Source organism: Abramis brama (genome assembly GCF_963993115.1).
Source record: "Abramis brama genome assembly, chromosome: 17".
Taxonomy (NCBI): Eukaryota; Metazoa; Chordata; class Actinopteri; order Cypriniformes; family Leuciscidae; genus Abramis; species Abramis brama.
Genome location: NC_139979.1, coordinates 10,603,602 through 10,630,150, shown reverse-complemented (window position 1 = coordinate 10,630,150; position 26,549 = coordinate 10,603,602). Strand labels below are relative to the sequence as shown.

Genomic DNA, 26,549 nt, shown 5'->3' with positions numbered 1-26,549 from the left:
TACCTGCACATAAACAACTCATCTACACTTCAGATGTTGAGATGCATATGATAGGAAATTCAAATTAACATGTTAACATGGTCAATATGCTCTCAAAAGACTAACCAAATAGATAATGCACTAATTTATCATTTCAATCTGCTAATCTGAACATTTTAGTCATTAATATTTCGATTGATTAATTTTTGATTAATATTAGGCGTCTGTCAAAATAGATCAGCAAAATCACTTTGTATGATTTTTATTTTTAAAGTTAGGTTCATATTGTTTTGAAAAACAAATTAATCTTTGTCCGTAGGCTCACAATAATAGAAAACTCACTGATGCAATAAACGGTTATACGAAAATGCTATATACATAATTAAGTTGTAAACACTTATGAAAACTTTTAGATGACTTCCTGCTTACAGTCAGCTTTTATATTCAGTTTAACACTTTCAGTGTTGATCTTAATGCTCGATGGAAATTATGCCATTTAACTGTCACTCTGACAGGAGTCATTTTGATGTCAGGAATTATTCATAAGTTAAATTTACCTTCCTCTGAACATTTACAAGTTGACAAGAAAACCTCAGATATCCTGATGGACTATAGAAAATTATTAATTATCAACAGTATTATGGATTTAAATGTGTGTCAAAGGAGGTATGTTTTTTTTACTTGCATGTAGTCACTGCATCTACCAGAAAAAATACTGATCAACCAGTGTGGTTTGACACTGCGTGTAACAATTATTTGAAATATTGGTCCATAAATCCCACTGGGTGTATTAAGTTTGTAGTTCCAAGTAAGTTTGTCAATCTTATCACATGTACAACATATCAAGAACTATTTGTTGCTGTGCTTTTACACTGTAAGAAACAAATCTGTGAATCTCTAAAACACAACACCATGCAATGCGTAAATCAAAATATGGGTAAGACACCTGTTAAAAATTCAATACAGAAAATTCCTTTTTATTAAAGGGTCACTTATAGGTTTGGAATTGGAACAACTCTATGATGAGTAATTGACGACAGAATTGTCATTTTTGGGTGAACTAACCCCTGAACTCAGTACATTGGACAGCGTTTTTATGGACTTTTCTTAACGTGTAGATTAAGAACCGTACCTTGTGAAACAGAATGTAGTTTTTGGCTTATAAACATGGTTTGAAACATATTCCCATTGAGATGTCAAACTTTTCATTTCAACTATAGGGAGCTAGGTTTATTTACAATTTTTTGTATTATTTTCATATTGAAAAGTCAGGAAAAGTCAACAATCACAATCTGGAGATCAAATACATCCTCTCCAAAAGCACAGTGAGGTCTCACATTTTATTTTTTTTAAAACAACCAGATAAAGGCTAAACATAACATAGAGCCTTTAGATCTACTGCATCCAATCACATGACTTCCACAGCGCCCATGATTGAACTGGTTTGATTGACCCTAGACGGTATTAGAGTAGATGCAGTTGTTGTTGTTGAGGGTCTCCACTTGGTGAGAGCGAGCGATGAAGGTCTTGAGCATGTTCTGGAGCATCTCAGCTCTCATCTTGCTGATCTGCAGCACCTCCTCATGATTCACTTTCTCCTCACGACTGTAGTCAAGAGAAACCTTGTTGGTGATGAGTGATAGCCCAAGGACCCGCAGTCCGCAGTGCTTGGCTACTGTCACCTCAGGAACTGTGCTCATGCCTGTGAGGGCAGCAGGAAGAAAAGAGAAAGAGAGAGAGACTATTAATTCATTTTCTGTTGTGGCGCAGTAGGTGATTCATTAATAAAGCAGAACAGGTCCGGGTCTCACTCTCACGTAACACTTAATGAGGACTATTGGGGTCCTGATGTATATACAGAGGGAGGACGCACACAGGAACCAGTTGTTGACCGGTCTAGCCAGAGGAGCCTACTTAGCACATACCCCACACTGCCTCCGTTTGGTAATCGGAGTCCAATTATCTAAGACATCATTCAACTCATCAGAGGACCAGGAGTAAGTATAGTTTATGCCAATCATATGGACAAGAGAGTTATTCATATCACCGATTAACATAATCACATTGATTGAAGTGGGCTACTTTGGCCCTTTGGGTGGGCCTAATTTCCATCAGTTAATATGGCAGGTCTGCTAATATGGCACATCATTATTAACGAGCTATAATTTTCCTGAAGCACCAATTAAAGGAGAGGCTCTACACACAAAAAAGAAAACAGCAAGTTAAACCACTCAAACTCCTCAGAGAGAGGAAACCCAATGCAGCATAATTGTATTATTTATAAACTACATTATCCTCTTTATATACTAGTATTTATTAATTTTGAATTAGCTTTCACTATTATATTATCGGTTTTCAGTAAGTTTTAGTGATTTCTGTTATTTTTTGTTAATTTTCATTAGTGTTTAGTTCTAATAAAATATTCAAGAACTAATAAGCATTTTTATTAGTTCTTTTTATATTTCTATATACATTTATTTCAATATAAGTTTGTCATTTTAGTACTTCAACTTCTTTATTTCAGTTAGTTGCCAAAGGAACATTTTTATTTTAAGTTTAAGATTATCAATTATTATTATTATTATTACAATTATAGAACATTATTTATTATTAGTTTTAGCTTTAGTTTTAATTTTACAATAACAGCCCTGCTAAACATTGCAGCTTTTTCTGGCCAAGAAACTTCCACTTAAACTGAAAGTGGGTCAGTGCATTTATTTCTATTATTATCTATTGTATCAAGTAATAACTTATTGCAACTATATGCTAATGGATGTTTTAATAAGAGTGGAATCTAATTTGTTTCCCCCTTTTTGATTTATTTTCATTTTTAACCATTTTATTTCACTTAATTGATTAACTAAGTACTGTACTCATGCAATAATTGACTTCTCAGCACAATGTAATTTATGAGTATGAAAAACCATACATTAAGAAAGGATTGTAAATTATTTTTAAAATATGACCTAATAGATGTTTAGAATTGACACAGAATTTCTGACAGAAAATCAGTATTAAAATCACTGTTGAAAAGATAAAAAATAAAGAAATAAAAATGTCATGTTGTTTTGATGAGTGTTTCATATAAAGTGCTCCAATGTTTTTGACAATTTGAGTTGTGCATTTTCCCTGCGGCAGCGTTTTTGCCAGTTTTCCCCCTTGTGTATTGTGACTGTCCATAGTCCATACCAACAGAGTCGCTCCCCAAGATGTGCAGCATGCGTGCCTCTGCGATGGTCTCAAAGTTGGGTCCACTAACCATACAGTAGACCCCCTCACGCACAAAATTGGAGTAGCCCAGCTCAGTAGTGATGTCCAAAACTAATTTCCTCAGGTCTTTGCTGTAAGCGTCAGACATACAAGGAAACCGGATCCCAAATCTGAGGAAGACAAGAAAGAACATGCACCATCACAATTCTGTAAAATAATTCCTCTCACTCTTTCACACTTTTCTCTCCCTTATCTGCGTACCGTTCATCATTGGGTCCACACAGTGGGTGCTGTCCAGCAAACCCCGGCAAGTTAATATGGTCCTTAATGACCATAATGTCTCCCACTTTGAAATCCTGACAAAGACCTCCAGATGCATTTGTTACGATAATTGTCTCCACACCCATCAGCTTGAAGATCCGCACGGGGAACGTGACCTGGAAAAATTCCCCAGAAAACACAAGCTGTTATACAGCTGGATCTCTCTGACATATTATTTTCACTTTTAAATGATTAAATGAATGATACTTAGGCCTGGTTTAACAGAGGATTAGGTCTCTTAGTTCAATTAGGACATTTAAGTAGCTTTTATAAACGTGCCTTAGAAAAAAACATTACTGGCATGTTTCTTGAGACAAAAAAAAAATGGACTGCATTCTTAAAATATATCAGTGCAAGTTGCTTTCAGTTAAAACAACTCAAATTGGCTTAAGCCTTGTCTGTGAAACCAGGGGTATATGTTGTTGGCCATACAATGGCCAGGTCCAGACGTTTTTAAAGGAATAAAAATATCATGTGGCAGGTGAGTCTTCTCAAAATTTGGATAAGAAAATAACTGACAGTACAGAAATAAAGTAAAACAAATAGAAGATTAATATTTGTTTATATTTTTACATATTGATATGTGATGAGGTTCAGATTTATTTGATCAAATTTATAGGCTATTGGACAAAAAAAAGCCTCTTTTCATTTCAGAAGACCACGTGGGTATGTGCAATGGTACCCCACAGTGCCTAGTAACCACAGTTTTAGGCAGGTATTAAATAAGCTTTAGTAATTCTAAATGGGATAAATATAGGAGTGTAGAGCAGGGAGCCATTAAGGGAGGTGTCAGTGTGAGCAGGAGATGAATAATGAACTTGCGGGCTCGGTACAGCACATCTCAAGAGGGATGTCACAGTCTGTCAGCCTGCTCTCCAGCTGACGAACCAGGGTCGACGTGTGGGGTTTCCGCGAGCAATTACAGATATACACACACGGGCCGCCGAGATGGACCAGAAAATACGCCTCAGTTTGGTACCCTTTAAATCAAAGATGACTTCTTTGTGGAACGTAAACTCTCAGAGATCAAATCGCTTCATATTTGAGTATTTAACTCTCCTGAGAGAACTAGGTGCTGCATTATAGGTTACCCGTCACCCGCAGTTTAATTAATGCGCACTATTACAGAGTAATTAGAATATGTCTATAAGAGAATCTTGTATGTCTTGGCACTGTATCATGAATTGGCATTTATTTCAATTTCAGGGAATTCACTGAGAATGGATTGCACTCGATGATTGCGTCATAGGCTATTTGCACACGCTGTCTGTGTCCTTTTAGCACCGGATTCACTGAAGTAGTATGCAAATTAGGTCATTTGAATATTAAAAAATGTCTATACGTCTGGTTTCTGTTATGCATAATAAGTCTGCATGTAAATAAATACGTGCATGAAATATTGATGTGAATTGAAATTATTTTATTATATTATTTTATTTTGTTTTGTTTTTACAAAACAATTCAGCCAAGTAACAAGACGAACACTGCTGCAACAATATTACAGTAATATAATACAGAAATCCTCTGAGGTCATTGCCACTATATCAGTTACTGAGATGCAAGATGGTGTCAATTGCTTTTGTAACAAGAGTGCGAGAGTCTGTGGTGTGAGAGAAATGAAGCCGGTTCAGTTTACTGTTGAGTGAACTGACATAAAGCATTAATATTAGGAAACATCAGATGGCTTAAACTGCTCAATGACACTTATATTACGAGGCCACACAATAATGACCTATCAACTCTCTTTTTGTTTCTGAACAACAGAACGCAGAAGTAGGGTAGTGGAATGAAAAAACCCCAGTACAGTCTAGAGATGCGTACAGTTGAGACAAGCCCTCTAAATGCATCTGAACACCATAAAGCTGCTTTACTTGCTGCAGAGAAACAGAGGTCAGTGAAGGGCTAACTAATCTTGACTGTCCAATTACCCACCAAAGCACATCTCTCCACAACAATGAGATCACTTAAAGAAGCCATAATAACTGTTTGTGTTACCAAGGGCAAACATGAAAGCAAGTTTGCATCATAAACTGTAATGGAAATGAGTTGGGTCCAATTTTAGGATACAGTGAGTTGGCACCGATTTGCACAGTGACTCACAGATATGAGTCAGCTAAAGCAAAATGAACAGTGGACTGAAGGTACAAAACCAGCTGTCACAGTTTGACAAAAGATTTAATAACCAGATTGGTTGAGCTTCTAAATTAATGAAAAAAAATAAAGACTAAACATTGCTAAGCAAAGAGGACACTGACAACGCACCGACAGAGCAGGTTACTTTTGATATGAAACAAAGTCTCAGCTTTCAAATTCTGTCAATTTTATTACAAAATTCAAACAAATGTGGCATGACAGATCGCTGTGTCTGTGTTTTTATTGCCTCTTTATTACTAGTTATAGCACCAAATAAACATGAATGAACATCAGAAGGTATGCTGAAAGATACAGTACAGCTAAGTAAAATGTATTAGTCTCATGTAGTCATTCAATGAGTGTTTCAACGGCAGAAAAACGTGAATAAAACAGTTTAATGTGAACAATATGTCACTTAAAGCCAATCAATGACCATTTTACATAGCTAGAAAAATTAACTCTAAAGAGGAGCATTTTGCTAAATATAGGCACTATATTAAATTTGTTTTATTTTACTCTTATATCGTTAAAAAATATTAGGCTATTATAAAAAATGCATTATATTAATTGTATAAGAATGAGTTGTTAATTTTTAACCTTTAATAATAATGCCACAGCATTAGTTGAGAGAGATTTGATTCCTTGAGAAAAATGTATAAACCCTACTCTTACTCATATTTAGCCAAATGAATCAATATTGAATCAAGATCAGAATCGAATCGCAAGCTTATGAATCGAATCACCCCTCACCACCCCATCCGTAATTCTCACTCCAGGCTAATCTGAAAAGTTGGCAGCCCTGCCTTACAATACATAATTAGATTCCCAATGCCATGGCAGGTTCTTCCGCTCAATCCTTGTCATTTTTTTTAATAGAAACAGTAAATGAAAAAAATATGTACCCAACGCTTCGCCCAAATGTTAGGATGTTGCGCTGGTAATGTCATGGGTGAAAATGTCATCATAAAATACTATAACAGGGACATTTGCCTCACTATTTTTTAACACCTGCCTGATTTGATCTGACATGCGAATTGTTTTCCTGCATCCTATTTAGGACAGATATGCAAATTGGGCTGCAGTGTGTGTTTATGCGCCACAGCCATTAAGACATTAAATACATAATAGTGCTGTGAAAAGCTTGAGTTTGATAATACAGGGGGATGATGGATTTAATGCCCCAGCCTCATATTAAGACTAAAAAGCTTTTGGCTGGCTGTAGAGGGCATGGTGGCCATGACAACTGATTGTAATGCATTGTGTCATGCTGTCAGGGCTGCAATTACAGTGACAGTCCCACTCCAGGGCAAGAGGTTGCAGATTCCTTGGTAAATTAGTAAAAAGTGGCTCTCTGGCCCCATGTGCAACAGATCATTTATTCCCCTGCAGACTTTGATGGAGAGAAAGCCAAGAGCTCACACAAATCATGCTGCTTGGTTGAACTCCGGGGTAAATTAACATTTGAAAACTTATAAATTAACAAGGACTTTTAACCGATGTGAAAATGTATTCATGATTAATATCAACATGCTAATGCATTCAGATCCTTTTTAAAAGGAACAAAACTGTTTTCCTGTTCACAAAGGACTACAAGAGCAAGCTGAATATTATCAATGAACTGCTTTGATACGAGAGTGACAAGAGCAGTGAGCAGTTTGTTTCTCCTCCACACCTGCTTTCGCAGCATTCAGCCTCGGTATTCATGCATCTCCTGGTTGGGACAGATAAAGTTAATGACCCATACTGGAGGCAACAGCTCCTCTCTTTTTTAACAAATAGGAGCTGTTTACAATGAGTTTACTTGTCCTTGAGGTGATGCTAAAAGGAACCAAGGCCACTTCTTGAAACGCACATCACATTACTTTACACGACATTGATGCCACAGAGTTAACAAAAACGGGATTTGTGATATAGCTTTTACTTCAAGTAAAGAAACCACTGTGCTTGTAAGTATTATAAATGGATACAGCTAAGAACCGTATCGAAAGGCAAGATGAAGTTAAATCAGTTAAGGGCAAGATAAACAACAAGATGGCTGTGGTAGCACCTGCAATAGAGGCATCAAACTGTGTATTTGAGCTCACCTTGCATAATGAGTAACCCTCGTACAGATGGAACCTTCCTTGCATGAAGACACAGGACTCGCCTTTAATGTGACCAAACACCAGGCACCCTTCATGACCAGGAACTATGCATAAAGAGACAAACATATCAGTGAAAAACATGCTTACTCTTTTTTTGTATAATATAATGTATATACCATATTAATATTTTATTTGAAATATATATATATATATATATATATATATATATATATATATATATATATATATAAATAAATAATCATCATCATGATTTAAAATCATTGTAAATTGTAATTTTATATATATATATATATATATATATGTATGAAGAGTTCAGATGCAAAAGCCTCTAAGTGCCATCTATATATAACAAATTGCGGTTCAACACACTGTTTTGCATCATTTAAGAATGTGATCATATCCAAATATACCAACTTGAGGAGATAATATCACGAGAGCAACGTTTTTGGAGGTAAAGGATAAAGGGAGACACATTGTAATTGCAGCATTTCACATAACTAAGAACGACAAACTCTACAAAACCATTTAGGGCCAGATTTACTAATCAGGGTGAATTAACGCAGCCATGGCAAGCGCAAAATGGGTTAAGAACTGCTTTTTTGGGTGTTAAATAATGGCTCAAATAGACTACCGCAAACCTCACGTGGCATGATTTATTTAAATACTCTCCTCCCATAAACTTTGAAACTGAAAGGGAAACTCCAACAAACGCATATGAAATAAGGTCAGGTGCAAAAACAACTGTCCACACATTTCCATCTCTAATTTTTCACTGCAAGTCTTTAGTAAATCATGCAAGTAGTTTTTGTTTAATGCCAAGTTTGGCATAGTAAAATTGGTCCTTAGTCTGTGAAAAATAAATAAATATGACTCTACCACAGTGTGATGTATGAAGCTTCTTAATAATAAAAATGCAGTGTATTGGGCTCTAAAGCTGTCTCTCCCCAGTAAAGAACCTCCTGCTGTAAAGAATTTACTCTTTGCTCTCTCCCTAATATATTACGTCTACCTAAGGGGTTTTTCATCTAATGCAAAACCTCTCTGTAATGTGCAAATAAAAGGTCAGATGCTGCCATTGATAACAGATGTCATCTAATCCTTTTCTATTATATGGCGTTAACTGACTAATGACTTTCCCCAAATCTAAGAGATCCTGCTGGCTTGGCTGTATTTAGAAGTTGATTGATTTGCATTTGCATGTTCACTTTGCTCATTCAACAGTCTTAAAAAAGCTAATACCTGCTGCTTAGGGATGACTGCTGACGTCATCAAGAATGGCATTAGTGAGACTGATTGTGTATCATTAGTGTACGAACAGGTGGAGCAAACATTGTTTTCTAACGTTATGAGCCAGTAGGAGGCTGCAGTTTGTTTGTGGCTTCAGGAACTTACTTTGACATGTGAACAGGCCGACTGAGCCAATTGAATGTAAGCTTATGTAAATATAACCTTGAATTTTGGTCGATGAGATGTGTTTGGCCCTAAAACCTGCAGCGTAATGAGGTTCTGCTGGAATAATAGCTCTGTTTTTACAGGGGCCGATTCCTCTTTTCTTGCACGAGCATTGATGAATGGCTCTGAGGAAAAAAACTCATTCAGAGAGGGGGCTTATTACACTCACCGTGAAATGTATTTCCTGCAACATTGTAAAAATGAATGAGCAAATTAACGTTTCAGTGCATGCCGCCCGAGTTTTTTTAAAATCAGATTGTCACAAATTGCCAAAACAGTGGGTGTAATGAGAACAGTTCTGAGATAAATTTAGTAATGCTTAAAAATGACTAATTATCGAATTAGTTGTAATGAAAAATAAGTGACATATTCAAGAAGTACATATTTTGAATTTAACTTTCAAAATATGTATTATTTTGTATTTTTCTTTATTTTAATCTGTCTAATACATATATAGATTAATATAATAAAAAAATACAAAATAATATGCACTTGAATGCAATATGAATGATAATTAAGTATAATCATATTAATATTATAATTGTATACTATAAATACTTCTTAAAATGCATCAAATCACATTTTTACTACATGTAGCAGTTATGTGTGAGTATATTGTCTATTTTGTCCATATTTTGACTGATTTGATTTTGATTTGACACTTGCTGATTTATATGAATGATGCAATGGGCAATGTGAAGAATTTATTATTTAAAAAATAAGCACAGAGCATCCATAGTTCATTCTCATTATTCAAACTGTCAGTCATTTCTCTGTTAGTCTCCATAAACCAGCGAATTTAAATTATGAAGTGGATTAGACAAAGAATGACAACACAAATGGATTCTAAGACCCTTATTATACTTTCCCTTATTTACAAGGGCTCTTATTCTTCAGCCATCCGTCATACACACACACACGCTACAGGTAGTGCAAATATCATTTGATGCATCTGAACACTTCCCAAGATTATTCACCTCACCATATTAATATTTAAACCTGTCAAAGATATCATAACTCCCTGTGGCAGATATTAGGGGCTATTTTTGCTCCAGTCATAATATTTTATTCATAGGCAGTAGTTATTCATTTTGTAGCTCATATTACCAGGAGCTGGGCATAATTTGTTAACCATACAATACAATGAGGGACAGAATGAAAACCTCTGTGCTTTCAGATTCCCTCCAACAACTCCTGTATCTGTCTAGTGCCATTTTATAGACTCAACATGCTGACTGAAATGACCACACTATGTAAATTAACATAAGAACATCCACCGACTTCATCCTTTGCTTTATTATTGCATATGCCAACTAAAATGTATTGTGTAGCACTATGAGGGTTGTTTCTTTTGAAAGAAAGGAGCAAGAAAGAAATTTATTCAGCTCTGATACACTTCCATGAATCCGGTACCTGTGCTCACTGGGAAATTGGGAATGTCCTCATAGCGGATGATCTGTTTATTTGAGACACAGTCTGCGAGAAGTCCCAGTCCAGAGCCGCACACGATAGCTATCTTTGGCCTGTGTCTCGTCCTGCTCAGCAGCCATTCTGTAGTCAGTTTGCAGTCATCAAAGGAACAGCAGCTGAGTCGGGAGAAAGAAAGATACATTAGAACAGGTCACATTGATAACTGCTCAAATTGTGTCTGATAAGATGCAAAGTGAAAATAAACAATCATCTGATTATCAGCCAATGCTTACAATGAGAAACATGATAATCTTTCGAAGATCATCAAGACATTTTTATGCAATATCAACATCATATCATGATCAGATATCAATACACCATATATATCTTTGACATTAAATTCCACCATAATGTAAGAACAATCAAACTTCACTGTATTAATTTTTCATAATTTTTTTATTACATCCCAAGATTTCCGGAGTCAGTTATGGAAATATAATGGCATAGCACACAGGAAATTAACTAACATAAATGAAACCACAGAGACCCTCTTGATAGTTGAAAATATGCTTGTAGCAAAAAAGCTGAGAATATAAAGCTGGCGTAATGTGGTTAAAGCACAAAAAGTAAAAAGCTTAGTAGCAATCACAGTGAAAATGCAAACAGTGGACACATTTACAGTTTCTAAAAGCAGTTTTGATGAGTCATAAACGCAAATTTACAGCATGCAGTTGTCAAGGCTCTATTTCATTTGCATCTCATTTGAATATAATTCTGCATAGTCTTCATATTGTGACTCAGCTGTGTTTGGCAGGGCTGATATTTTTTATTGGCCTTACTGATTTGATTAAATGCATAAAGGATCTTACTTTAAGATAACAGCTGTGAATCCAAATTACAACTCTTATCATCTCTTTAAGTAAACAGAAAATGTAAATATGTTTTCAGCAAATATGTTCCTTTACTCATTCTTTGGTATGTACAGTATATATATCAATGACATAAAACTAAAATTTACCATGAGTTTTCCTTGGAGTGCATGATCTCAGTCACAAGTAGTCACAGGCTGACAGCACCTGAAAAAGTGTGCACTTGTTCTATGAGAACAGATAAGAAAGATACAGCCCAGAATAACCCCTCAAAGAACTATAAGGTCTCGTCTCATTGGCTGCATTAATGATGAGAGCAGGAAATAATCCTTTCCAAGAAATTGTATGACCCTGTCCCCTGAGAAACTTTACTTTCAGACACTAAAATAAATGCAATTTACTCAAAATGCAGACAACCGTCAAGAAAGCTATCGTGTAGAGGCTATAATGCACTGTCTTTTATGTTAGATCAACTGGTAACTAAAAATGGGTTGAGAACTATCACTTAGATTATGGGTCTTAAAGGGATAGTTCACTTAAAAAATTAAATCCTGTCATCATTTACTCAACCATCCAATCTTGGCTCTGACTTTTTTCTTCAAAACACACACAAAACAACTATCTATGAACTATCTCTTCAAGAGGGAATGTTCTGACTTAAGGAAACTTAAACAAATATTTTGTTCTGTATAAAGCTGCATTTTTACAGTGACAGCTTGAGAAAATAATCACTATGAAAACACATCGTCTACCCACACCAGTCTATGCGAGGTAGCGTGACTTAGACTTTGGTAAATAGCAAACATTTTTACATGTTTGTGCACTTTGCTGAGCTGTGTGATTACTGTATACATTATAGCTTAGAGCTTCGAGGTCCATTATAATTCTCTAAAGCCCTAATACTGTGGCCTGGAAATGGATTGGCAGACTCAGTGTTGGAAAGGTGCGACTCTAAATCTAAATACGCTGATGCATTTACAGCAGTGTCTGAAACATCATTTTTACTCATAGATATTGAGCGGAATCCAAAGATAGAAAACTTACTGTAATACAGAAAATAACCTAATCTGAACATTATATGAGAAACCACAAATAGGCAAAATATGTAACTTATTGTTCACTAAATTGCATAAAATTGTGACTTTCATTATTTACGCATTTACGTAATTTTTTTAATGAAACAAGCTTAGTATCAGGACTCTTTATTTTGTGCCAGGGGTCCAAGGTAGTTCGTGTCAATGAGTAACATAACCAGATGTTAAATTATATAACAGATAGGCCTACATGATACCCACGCAAGGCAGACTGACCAACAGTGACAGAAAAGTGAATGGATTACTCATTCATTCTACTTTTACTGAGTTCAGATGGTTCAAAGATTTGTCAAGTGCATATTTCCAGCTGAAAAGGAACATAGGGAAACACAGATCATGACTATCTGTACACACATAGGCTAACTATTAACCTAGCTCTGTTAGCATAGGTCAACTCACTATCAACAGCTCACATAAAAACTCTTTATTTTTTGCCATTTCACAAGTTTAAATGGATAGTTCACCCATAATGAAAATTTTGTCATCATTTAATCACCTTCAAGTTGTTCCAAACCTGTATGAGATTCTTTGTTCTGTTGAACACAAAATAAGATATTGTAAAGAATGTTGGGTGTTTTTTTTTGTTTTTTTTTTGAGGTTTTTGGGTGAACTATCCAACTAACTATTTAATTTTGTAAAAGTTTTCAATTCAGTAGGAAGAATTAATGCCTTATCGAATCAGGACATTGATAAGTTAAGTATTATTCCGTATAATAATGTTAACGTTACTCTGTTTATTAGTATTTAGCTTATAGGTCCTTTACATACAATCTGCAAGCAATCACATCATCATCGCATGGCACAAGCTGATTGGCCTCTGCTGATCCTGCAGTCAATGTGATTGCTTGCTCAAAATGTAAACAGTCATGGTTCATTGTTTGCTGTAAGCTAGTCCTGCAGTGTGCTATCAGAGTTCCTCTGAAACCCTCCACCTCCCCCAGCTCCACCTGCCTACATCTGCTATGGGATTTATGCATCTACTCTATTTACGCAGCAGCAGCAGCATATCTTACATGCTAACAGCAGCATGCCTGTGCATCTATTAGCAGTAGCAAGTCCATACTTGCTCTGCAGCAGCAACGAAATCAGCGAATTCTTGTGCACCAAATCAGCATTTTAGAATTCCGAAGGATCATGTGACATTGGACTGGAGTAATGGCTTCTTTTTTCTGTATGTATCTAACAAGACTTTGTCAGACAGACAAACAAATATATTTGTCAAGTCAATACAATCAAAATCTGACAATCTCCATCTGGACTGCTATTGGACTGGTGTTGTGTTTTGATCAGATTTCATTTGATGAGCCCTGCAGGGAGGACGGGTGAGACTGACCGTGACTGTTTGTCCAGACATACAATCTGCCAGCTGTCTCACCAACATACAGGTGCTGGCAGAGCTGTGGGGTCCCTTCAGTTAGCAAACAATCTTCCACCGACCCATCAGAAGAGGGGAGCGGGAGGGTGTGGTCAAGGTAAATGAACATTTTAAGAACTGGCAGTGCATGTTACGTATTGCATGTGTGTGTTTAATGGATGACTTGGCATGGATATTTATATTTATATATACATTGTTCACTCATCACAACATAGCTGGTTACACTGTAAAAAAATTGCTGTAGTTATGCAGCTATTTGCCAGTAACTTACTGTAGATTTAAATTGATGTTATTTACTGGCAACAGTTTGTTCAAAGTTAAATGAACATTAAACATTAACAAGTCTTTGTCTTTACAGAATAAAACTATAAAATAACAATCTAATGCAAAGCATTCTGGGAACCAGAAATCTTCATCAACCTTTTTCTGTTTTTTTTTTTCCTTCAGATTTTGGTTCCCAGAATGCTTTGCATGAGGCTGTTATTTTAGTTTTATTCTGTAAAGATAAAGACTTGTTAATGTTTAATGTTCATTTAACTTTGAACAAACTGTTGCCAGTAAATAACATCAATTTAAATCTACAGTAAATTACTGGCAAGCAGCTGCCAGTAATACTGTAATTTCTACAGATTTTTTTTACAGTGTAGGTACACACATACACAAAATTATTTGATAAGATTTCAATAATGATGCATGCTATTTAAAAACAGTATATTACATCACACACTCTCCAGTACGATAAAATCACTTTGGAAAATCACATAATTGTGAAACATATTTGCAGTCACAGATTAAGAAAGTCAAGCAAACCCCGAAACTTACAAGAAAACTTACCAACAAGAAACTTACATTGATAGGGTGATGTAGCACGTATCATACCTTCATCATTGTTGTAGCAGAATTATTTTCAAAAAGGCTCCCTTCTGTATCACCTATATCAATTCTATAATGCATCCAGACTGGTTTAATTGCACATATAGCTTCACTAACATCAGCTCAATGGACTTAGATCAACCTATAATTAATCATCTCACCTAACTTTATTGAGGTCAAAGGTTAATGATCCATCAAGTCTATATTCGCTGGGTGGCCGTGACTGAAATGTCAAGCCTGAAACCTCTAGACTCTCCTGACTGGTTTGCTCCACAAGCAATTTGTAAGATGACTAGACTAATAATGACATCACTTTACTTAGAGTCAATACCATCTTACTTTTGAATCAATATATGATCTTTGTGGAATTCTTCCTTCATCTCTCCTCTGTCAGAAAACATTGCTTATTTAACTGCGGGGAAAAAATTGACTTGTTTCTCTTGTGGGCAATTTGAATCAATAATATTTCTGCTTCTTACTCACATTGTTCATGGATCTTCTGCCAATAATGCACTTCAAGGTCACATTGTGCGAGTATGCAAAATCAGATATTACATATCCAGGCCAAGATCTCTGAATAAAAAAACAAATATAAGTAAAATATATATTTCTTTTGTTGTCAACAGATTAATCATCATAGTCCCAATAAGTTTCTGTCCCAACGAACTTGACAAATCAGACTCAATTAGGCTACATTTCAATGGAACAAACTGCTGATGCAATCAGGGAAGCACATATCCAGATCTATAAATCTGTGCGTCACATCAGCAATTTCTCAGCTGAGAGGTCAGGACTAATCATGTATTAATAATGATCTTACAGCACAGTCATTGTGAAGCTGTTCATGATTCTGTCATTGTTTACTCATTCCAAACTTGAATTACTTACTGTACTTTCTTCTGTGGAATGCAAAAGGGGTGTTTACTGTATGTGTATTTGGGCATTTTCTATTAATCAACACATTAATAAATACATGACACCATGTTTTACCTTTACATCGACCTCATAAGTTAGATTGAAAGTAGCATATTTGTAATTTAAGTTCTCAAAACGGTCTTATAATTGTTATTAAGAAAATCATGAATCATGAAAAGCAAGTAATGCAAAAGAGTAAAAAAAAAACAAAAAAACATATAGAATAATAGTTATAAAATGTCTCAAATATTGCAATCTATTGCTAAATTCTGCATAGGTGTCTATTTTAAAGCCAGGATTTAGATTTTTGATGCATAGTGAAAATCTATATGAGAGAAGGCAGCAGATTGTGAATTTGTCATTTCATTTCTGCCTTTAATGGTTATGCACATACAAACACACACACAGAGAAATGTTTGGGAACAGCAAATCCAAACTTCAATCACTGATACAAATTTATACCACTCCAATGCTAGAAATGTCTTGTGTAATGTCACAGAACGGGTTTTACATTATCCCCAAAAATGCTTAATGTTCCTTGAATGGAATTTTCTTCTGGTAAATCAGCTGAGGAAACTGGGAAATTACTTTTTGACAAATCACACGTGAAACACCATTTTCTATTAATCTTTGAATAAATTCAATTGCAAACGAAGGTAGGCCTATTATAATTCAGATCTCATTCTCCATACATACATGAATACAGCTTATGTGTGTGTGTGATTACTAGCTTACTGTCTGCGTACAGAGATATTAGATAATTATATAATGCGTCTCATTCCTATCTGTATAAGTTGCGTTAAGTAGCCTAACGTAAACACGGGCACTGCAGGGTTTTGGTCCACTAAACATCGGGACACTATTAGTAGCCTACATCGCTGGAGTGGCTGTGACGCGATTACCTGGTCACGTAATAAAACGTCACTGTGTATTTATCAACGGCTTTGCTGTATTTGTCAGAACGGTTATCAACATTGTATTGTAATTTGTTTGTCGTGCTACTTCGTTGTCCAAACTTTCTAAACGTAACTTACCGTCAACAAATATTCGCTCATCCTCCATTTCTGTTTTCTCCAGACAGAAAAAAAAAAACAAGATGAGATGACATTTCCGGTAAGTGAACGTTTGGTTTTTATGTTTCAGTGTTAGATTTTTTTTAGAGAAATAACGTTCTCTTTCGAAAGGGAACTCGCGCTGCGTCGAATGACGCTCTGGGGAACGCCTCATGCGTTACAGTTAACTTAGGTGTCTGAAATCATAATCAAATCACGACAATCAGATTGACCGGCAACAGCCCATTAAGCATTAGCGTGCGACCAGGAAGTATAAAAGGGCGCCTTGCAAACATGATAATCATCTTTTCCTCTTCAGGGACTGTTCTGTTTGTAAACGCTGAAGGATTATGGTATTTAAAATGTATTTAAAAATGAAATGTTTTCAGAAGTGTGCTGACCTGTGCCCATTGAGATATTTGACACCTGGCGGTGACACACTTGAACTGTGCGTTTTCTGTCAAAATGGGTGAAGAGCACGCACAGGCGGTTCTCGAGGGAGCCGCCTGTGCAAACTGTGAGCGGTTTTCTTTGATGCTCCGCTCTCGTCTGGCCCTCTTCTCGAGTGAGGAGGGCTCAGCATCTGGACCTCGTGGTTCAGGTCCCGCTCGTGCTGAGGCAGAGTGGTGACTTGCATCATGGGGTTCCCAGAAGGATCTCGCCGATCGCCTTGAGAGGGGTGTATGTGTTGATGCCGCCTATTGGCAAGACATTTGCGAACTATCGCATGTCTGGGCGGGTGTCGACATGAGAGCTCCAACCCTGAAACCCAAACCACTGAAGACCACAGCATGTTTGAATGGCAGAGCATACACGGCAGCGGGTCACCATGGCGGTGTTGCAGGTGTACCAGGCCGACCTGCTGGGGGATCTCGACCAGGGATGTCCCCTGAGGCGGTTGCTGAGCTGCGTTGCACCACAGACCTTGCTCTCCGGGCCACTAAACATACTGCTGCCGCGATCGGTCAGTCGATGGAGGCGATGGTGGCCACGAAGAGGCATCTGTGGTTAAACCTGGCTGACGTTGGGGAGAAAGCGATGGCCTTTCTCCTCGACAAGCTGGTTTCGCCCTCTGAACTTTTGGCATCTCCGTGGAGGCAGTGGTTGAAAAGTTCAGGGAGGCGAAGGCGCGCTCAGTTGCTTTCAGGACTTGTATACCGCTGAGATCCGGATCCACGCCCAGACAGGCTGGAGGGTCTGGCCCTTCACGGTCTGAGGACCGTAGACAGGGCCAGAGAGCCAGTGCCGCCTCTCGTGCGCCCCCTCCATGGAGGAGCAGGTTGCAGAAGAGGCGTGACTCCTGCAAGAAGAGGGATCTGAGGGAGGTGATCCGGCACAAACACATGCAGCGTTGGTGATGGATAATTCCCTGGAGGATGTGTTAGAGGGTGCTCCTCTCTTCCCGACTCCCCAGGCGTTTCTTACATCAGGCCTGGTGCTGGGCCCATGATGAGAACGATGTTCTGATGGCCCGCCTCGGCTTGGTTAGTGAGAGCGCCTCTTTCAGGCATGTAAAGTGTAGACCCCATGTTCATAGAGAACCATCTGGTGAGTCTTCACTCCGCACGCTGCAGGTGAGCTGAGTGGTCTTCTCTGAGAATTTTTTTTTGTGTGCAGCTAACACTTGTACACAATGTATTTCTCTAAAGACCTTTTGTTCCCTGTGTAGAGTTATGGGGTCATGTTATTGTACATTAAGGTAAGATAAGGTAAACTTGGATATTAGGGCCCTGAAGTTCCCCTGTTAGGTGGCTAGAACGATATAAAGAAGCACCAATTATATTGGTCTTTTGTGAGTATGTGATTGCTTCCTTTTTGTGTATTCACGGGGTGTGCCACCGCTCATTCTAGTTGTAAGGAACTATGTTAATAGCTTAGACCGCCGCTCATTCACATAAATGGAATGTCAGCGGAGCGCTATAAGTGGCAGAATGTCATTCTAGAAAGAATGGAAGTGTTTTATGCTGCCGCTCGTTCCAAGCATTTTTGCCTCTGGCCCTTCACTATGTGAATGTAGGCTTTTTAAGCATCCCTATATGACAGCCTCCTCCCATGATGGGAGTCATTCGACCATTGCCCACCCCCTTCTCTGCATTCAGGGGTGAGAAAAGTAATGCAGGCTGGTGCAGAGGCATGAGTAGTAAAGACCTAGGGTAGGCCTTCAATAAGGCCTCCCTGGTACAATAGGTCTTTTTTGAGCAGGGTTTAGGCCGTCTTTCGCCTCACGAAGAGACTGATTTGTTGTTTGCCCGACCCCACCGTGCAGAACTAGTATATGGACCCAGACCGCCAGAATAGGCTCCACTCAGCTCGCTGAGCTACAGGCTCGAGCAATGGGTTGTAGGTGGCTGGCTTTCAATCAAGCCCCACTTCCCTAGGCTGGGCGCAGATAAGGTTCTGTTACCCCTAGAGCTACTTGTATGCCCGAACCCTGTTGACTCTCAGGGTTAGGTGGTGGTACTCCCCTGTTGATACAGGGTAGGTAGTGAGTACCCCACTCTCAGTTCTGTATTATTCTACCTCGCACCACTATGGCTCAGGTCAAGCGGGAAGTTCTAACCTTCACTTCCTTTTTGGGTTTCGAAGTACGCTCCCGTGAAGCCAGAGCATTGCCATGAGCTGACACCCATGCGTACAGATGTTGCTGAGTACACTGCTTTCTGCAATGTTATTAGGTACCAGGATGCTGTAGGCACTGTATAAACAGCTTATCTGCCAACGAAGGCTGCGCGGTTAGGTGGTAGGCCTCACCAGGCCTTCCGGAAGGTGAGTTTCCACATTTGGTGGTTACCAGGTAGTAGGCCTCACCTGGCCTCCTGGAAGGCGAGTTTCCACATTTGGTGGTTACCAGGTAGTAGGCCTCACCAGTCCTCCCTGAAGACAAAGTTTCCACATGTGGTGGTTGTCAGGTAGTAGGCCTCACCAGGCCTCCCTGTAAGTGGTTTCCCACCGATGCTGAGTTCGGGCAGCTAGTGGCCGCTTGCTATCAGTTCAGCTGGCCTTAGCAGGCAGCTTCTGAAGGCGAGCTTGCGCCCTGGCTCGACTAAAGTATTCATTCTCTGCTGCTGGTTCCTTCCCGGAAACCTCTTTTTATCCTGCCTACAGCCTGGTTTGCCTACCAGACGGACTATGTGCTCCCCCCACTGAGGGTCACTATGGGTACACGGACTCCTGAGTCTGGTCAGACAGTCGTAGGCCTCTCACAAGGCCTCCCAGTTAGATAAACCCTTAGGCCTTCTCAGGGTAGATCCGTGGATCAAGCAGATAAACTCCCCTCGCTGGCAAGGGTTGTAAGCGCAATGCTGAGTCATGCTCTCCGGGATACCCCATCTCTGAGATCTGGGCCGAGTGGTTAACTGTCAGCTTTGCAGTCCCTCGGGTTGGATGCCTTATCTAAAGGCAAGTGTCCAGAGGCTTTGTCATCGGACAGACAGGAAGTTGGCCAGGCTGCAGTATCCAATGTAAGTGACACCAGGTCAGGCCTTCCTGGTGGCATTGCGGGTGAGTATGTTCCCCTGAATAGTGATTGGCTGGGACTCCTTTGGGTTACCTAGCCACATTCGCTAGAAGGGACCCCTTCTAATTTGAAGCTGTGGTTCCAAGCCCTTGAGCAGGCCCAGGTAGGCCTTTTGGTAAACTGTTTATGGAGGTTTTCCTGTGAGGCTTATAGCTTGGGCTATGATTGTAGGGAATGCTGTCACTGACAGCCCAGTGACCTGAGGGTGAGTGGTTCTAGCGTTTCATTTGAATTTGCTGGTTCTGACAGTTGTCACTGCCACTTGCACTCCCCTTAGCATGGTGGCGTGGGTATATCGTTCCCCAAAGCGTCATTCGAAGCAGTGCGAGTTCCCTTTCGAAAGGGAAAGTCTCAGGTTACGACTTTAACCTATCTTCCCTGAGAACAGGGAACAAAACACTGCGTCTTTTCTCCATGCCTCGGGGCCTGCCTGCCTAATGGTCCCTTCAGATGATAAGGTGATTATCATGTTTGCAAGGCGCCCTTTTGTACTTCCAGGTCGCACACTAATGATTCATGGGCTGTCGCCGGTCAATCTGATTGCCGTGATTTGATTGTGAATTCAGACACCGGTCACGTCTGAGGCGTTCCCCAAAGTGCCATTCGACACAGTGTCTCGTTCCCTGTTCTCAGGGAACATAGGTTACAGTCGTAACCTGAGACGTTTCCTATGGAAGCCTGTTTCCGCCACATTTTTTACTCAACTGTGGCAGAAACGGGCTTCCATACGTTTCAGTGCACTGACAATGAGACAGCTATAGAAATTCTTGCATTTTATTACGAAATGAGAGTTAATTACATTTTCTTTTGGGATATTGAAGATGACACAATAACTTTCCCTGTGTTTGATAATCCATTGCCAAGGTCATTTGAGTGGTTGCCAGTGTGTTGCAAGTGAAAAGAAGTGAAAAGTTTACAAAATCGCCAGTGAGAGCTTGAATTACCTATAGAGTTTAAATCAGCATGAAATAAAAATTCACCAATTCATCTAGGCCTATTTTCTAAATGCATGTTAGCATAGATATTATTGTGAACAGTTCATCTGTTATGTTTTATTATTTTTTTTAAAAAACAATTATGTTCTGACCTTGTAATGTTTAATTAAATTATCATAAATGGACATGTTGGTGAAAACAACTTTTCTCTGGTGATGTATGCAGGACACTCACATTCATCTGCTGCACTTTTGAGTGCAACGACGATGTCTCAAATACAAAATACAAATGATTCATAGAACAGTCGCCATGCACCCTACATTTTTTTTCTCACTTTCCGTTACACTCAGATGTAGGCCTACATCACAATATGTAAAATTGATCTGTCGCTACTTCCGACTTTAAGAATTGCAAGCAATTTATAGATAATTATAATATCACCCTTCAACTAAGAAAAAATAAAAGGTAAATGTAATATAATATGAAAGCAGTGTATTCCATACTGAGCTTACTTGCTGGAAACAGTAAGGGTTGGCATTTTCCCATATTAATCTACACAGGAAGGGAAGTAATATAAAAATGTTGTTTTGAACTTCAGTGTGATGATTTCCTCTGGGTTTTGGCGGATGCTGAAAAAGAGAGTCATTACTGTCGCTCATAGATCTTTTTTAGAAGAGCCATTGTTGAACATATGAATGAGATCATTTCCCTTCTTCACACAAGGACATGGGTACTTCACATGGCTAATCAGGCCCACCGACAGGCCGGTTCATAAGGAGTCCAGTCAGTTACCCTCCTTGCAGTGTTTCAGGCTAGTACTTCAGAAAGTTAATTATATAGCAAAGTAAAGCATCCTTATTCATTATTCACCATGGGGTCTTAACATGGTGAAAGGTCAAGAAAAGGAAAATGCTCTTTCTGTTAGTCCACTTATCTCTTTGGAGATTGATAATGTTTGTAGAGTCATATTTTTACATTTGAATAAACAGTACATCAGCACTTTGAAAATAGAGGTTTTAGCTGAATGAGAACATATGCTTCTAGGCAGTTATTGAGCACTGCATGTTTTATCCAATCGATGCATCTCATTCTGAGCTCAACAGGAGGTTTAAAATAGAGGAAAAGTGAGTGAATCAATCACAGCTTAAAGACCAGGTGAGAATGGACCGAAAAATAGATCTCTATGTAATCAGATCAGAAAATACCCACCAGTTTTAATAGTCTTAATATATGTTTTCCCATCATTCTCTTAGTGGCAGGTGGTTATGACATGCCTCAAGCATGTTTGTGCCACAGTTGAGCATCTTAAAGGTGAAAGAATGCTCATTGTGGAGATGACAGGGTTAGATTATGAGTGATGACATTTATCTGAGGATGTCATTGGTGGAATGACAGTTCAGTGATGGGAGAATAGATTATCAAGCCCTCTCCATCTCACTCAGCCTGTTATCTGTCGTTGCCGTGTCATGAGAACATGTACTTCCATAATCTCTCTTCGGGGATTCCTTACTATAATTTACCTCCCATTGCCACAGATCTGTGCAGGGACATGTTTTTTCTCCCCTCTCAATGGCTCATATCGCTTTTAACCTAGAAAAAACCCCTGAGGCAACATATCAGCAATGATGTGCTCCTGATGTGACCATTATGAGATATGGTCAGGAAGATGTCCAGCTCGAATCATATCAGATGGTCAGATGAGAGGTTACAAATTATGATAAAATGCCTCTTTTTTTCTGTCACTGGTCTGCTGGTGGAAAATAAAATAAATAGATAATGAAAATAATGGCCTTGCAGTGCTATATTTCACAAAATGATGTCTCAAACTCATCGGGGCTAGTTGTCACACAGAATTTTAACCGAAAGTTATAACAGGAAAAGGGTATTTTTCATCTGGTTGGGGAAATTCATCACATTCTATTGACACTTTAAATGATTTAAATATTATTAATTACAATAATTGTTGGACAAAAATATAGTTTTATATTTTTTAATGTTACATCTTAAAAAAAAAAAGTAGTTTTTTATTAATATTTTAGTTTCATAATTGTTTTACTGAGATTTTGCTTAAAATTCTTAAAATTGCTCATTTTCTTTGGAAACCCATTTTTGGAGGATTTAAAAGCAGTGTTTTATCAAAAAATAAACCCACACTGAGAAATATTCACTATAGTAAAAAGTGACAACTAGCATTCGTCTCCCCTATATAGTATGAGAATTGTCCATTTTCTGACTGAAGCAAAATATTTTAATATTTTACTAGGACTAAACGGTGATTTAGGAAAATGTCTGATCCTCTGGTGAAAAACAAAAGCAAGTAGTTTTGGTCCTTTTCAAAAGGATGTCCCTGGCCTGCAGGCAGCATGTTGTCTTTTTGTGCATTTGACCTGAGAGAAAGCGAGAAACGTCAGTCCTCTCATGCCTGACAAGTGAAGAAAGGTTAATGGTTGTGTATTTCGGGAATGTGATTCATTCGGTTTCACCTTATCTGAATAAGAGCCCCACGTGGGTTTGCATATCTTTGAATTCATTAGAGCCCATTAGCGACAGAGCTTGTTACAGACTGATCCATCGCAACATTCAGGACGCCGGAGCCTTTTGTTCCTCAAATGCCAAACACTTAACAAGTGAGCACCGCAGTCACTCTTCTTCGGGCAAGGGTCAGGTTTCAAGCGAAAATAAAATGAGACAGAGGTCAGACAAGATCAGAAAGTGAAGAGGGCACTTTCAGGTGTCTGACAGATTTACTAAATGACTGGAGAATATAATTTGGTAAATAGGTGAATTAATTGAACCCCCATACTGCTTGTCATTGCTAGAATATTCCATAGTTGTTGTTGTTTTTTAGATTGTTGGAGGATGATAATTCAGGCTAGCTCATGAAACAAAGCATCTTAGCCGCAGTGAAATGGACTCAATGTTTCCCTGTTTGAGAAGTTGTCAACTTTGAGTTTTTATGCATTGCCTGTCTTGGCAATCAGAGCTCTGCTACAGTCAGTAGTCTAAGCCACTCATGCTGACTAACAACATATGGTGCTAATTCTGTCAAACTTGCATTTGCCTGTTGTAAATATTTTTATTTTACATGAGATTTAAAGAAAAGCCACAGTCAAACTTTTGAATCCCTTCAACTAGGGGTGTGCGATATATATCGTCTACGATGTGTGACGTGTCGTGGAAATTCTTAATACAAATACAACCTACTAAATCTGGCTTCTTCACCACGGACTATTTAAACAACTTCCAGTTGTTAAAAATAATAACTACAGTATCTCGAGGTAATTCCCTAAATTCTCTGAATACTTACTATACAATACAATACTTCCCTGAAGTAAGTTGACGGCGTCCGGTCAAGAAGCTACTATCACTACCTCAATCACACTTGAGCTGTTTCTTTTGTTGTCTTTTGAGTCTAGAATCTTTAGTACTTCTATTACTACCTCAATCACACATAGATGTTCTGTTGTTGTCTTTTGAGCGTAGAATCTATTTCTCAGCTGCGCAGCATATACGTGACACGACTCCCAAGTTGCTCTTTGTAGAAATTAAGTTTTATTCATGGCCGGGAGATCACTGGCCACAACAACAAAGTGAGTCTCCTGAATAGAAAGAAGCATGTACATTTAAATCATATGGTTTGTTTGTTAATGATCTCCGAATGCAACGTAACAGGAAGGAGAGTAAAGATGGAAAGCGCCTAAAGCTTAGTTCCATACAAATTCACGGATAATTTGTTTTGTCATTAGTGAAAATCAATATTGACCTTGTATTTGAAAAAGGATCCTCATCAGAGGCGGACAGAGTACACAGCTACATTACTTGAGTAAAAGTACAGATACCCCTTGCTAAATTTTACTCAAGTACAAGTAAAAGTACTACAGTCAGATGTCTACTTAAGTAAAAGTACTAAAGTACTTGTTTTTAAAAGTACTTGAGTATCAAGAGTACAAGAGTACATTTTCTAAATATTGCATTACTACTGCCACAGTGCTTACATTGGTAAACACAGCAGACACTTGAAGCGAAAACTATCATTAACTTGTTCAGAAAATTGAAATAGTCTGGCGAGGTGGGGCCACGGGTTGGCACATTCCCGGGATGCGATATTTTTTTCCCCAGGATGGTAGGGGAAGACTCATGAATATTCATTAGGGAAGTCATCCCTGATTGGTCTGATGACCTACCCCTAACCCCACCCCTAAACCTACCCGTCACTGGGGGTCTTATGACCTCCCTAAACCTACCAGTCACTGGGGTTAAGACCAATCAGGAATGACTTCCCTAATGAATATTCATGAGTCTTCCCCTACCATCCTGGGAAAAAATATATTGCTCCCGGGATGGACCTGCTGCGTCTTCATCCATTGTTTCGTCCATGGTTTCGTCTCTTATCTAAATCTGACCATGGAGTTGACTTTGGCGGAAAGCTGAAGGTGATTGCTGATAGGCTGTCCCAATCAGTGGCGCTTGCACAATCCAATCACATTTGAGAGGGAAACAACAAATTGAGGGTGTCCGAGATGTTTCTTTTTTCCTTTTTTTTTTTTTTTTTTAGAAGAAGTAACGGGTACTCACAGTTATGGATAGAAATGTAGTGGAGTAAAGAGTACAATATTTGCCTCTCAGATGTACTTGAGTAAAGTCATGAGTACTCCCCAAAAATGATACTCGAGTAAAGTACAGATCCCTCAAAATTGTACTTAAGTACTGTACTCAAGTAAATGTACTCCGTTACTGTCCGGCTCTGATCCTCATATAAGAATCAGTTCATTCGCATTCGGAGATCGACTATTTTTGACTGACAAAATGCCGGCGGACGGAAACAACAACAGCTACAGTGAGTTGTTCAAAATATTTCTTTTTAGTAAACTCTGTGTACACAAACAGTGTTCTCAATGCTCGAGTTCATGTGTAGAGCCCCTGGTGATACTTCGAGCAAAGTTTCATGTTGTGTCGAGCCTTCTTAGTGTTTTAAAAATAGCTATTTTGATGCCATCATAGTCGTGCCCCTAGCACTCCCATTCAAAAGGCAATTTGACCCAAAACGAAAATACAGTCAAAATTAAAAGTGGCGTTTCCATTCTAATTATGCTTTTAAATGAAAATTTGCCTTGGGTAGATTAACAAAAAGACCCTAGGTTGCATTTTGGCGAGAGTTACGCTTTAAAATAACTGTCAAGGAATTTATACCTGTATGCTATTACGCTGTAGCCACATTGGACCAGCGGTTCAGCTGTGGCGCCGCGGCACCATCTTGGGTATTCTCATCAGTTGTACACTCATTATTGCGGTGCATTGTGGGATTGAAT

At 38.5% G+C, this 26,549-nt stretch overlaps 1 protein-coding gene across 1 annotated transcript; it reads right to left on the bottom strand.

Annotated features, from left to right (window-relative positions):
- Window positions 1-928: 928 nt before the first annotated feature.
- On the bottom strand, window positions 929-11,961 carry pnp4b (purine nucleoside phosphorylase 4b). The gene is made up of 6 exons (XM_084088056.1): window positions 11,629-11,961; window positions 10,614-10,786; window positions 7,728-7,831; window positions 3,451-3,626; window positions 3,169-3,359; window positions 929-1,681 (listed from the first exon to the last, which is right to left on the bottom strand). Exons 1-6 carry the CDS (start codon window positions 11,649-11,651, stop codon window positions 1,434-1,436), a joined length of 915 nt encoding a protein of 304 aa, XP_083944182.1. The 5' UTR covers window positions 11,652-11,961; the 3' UTR covers window positions 929-1,433.
- Between the last annotated feature and the right edge of the window lie 14,588 nt (window positions 11,962-26,549).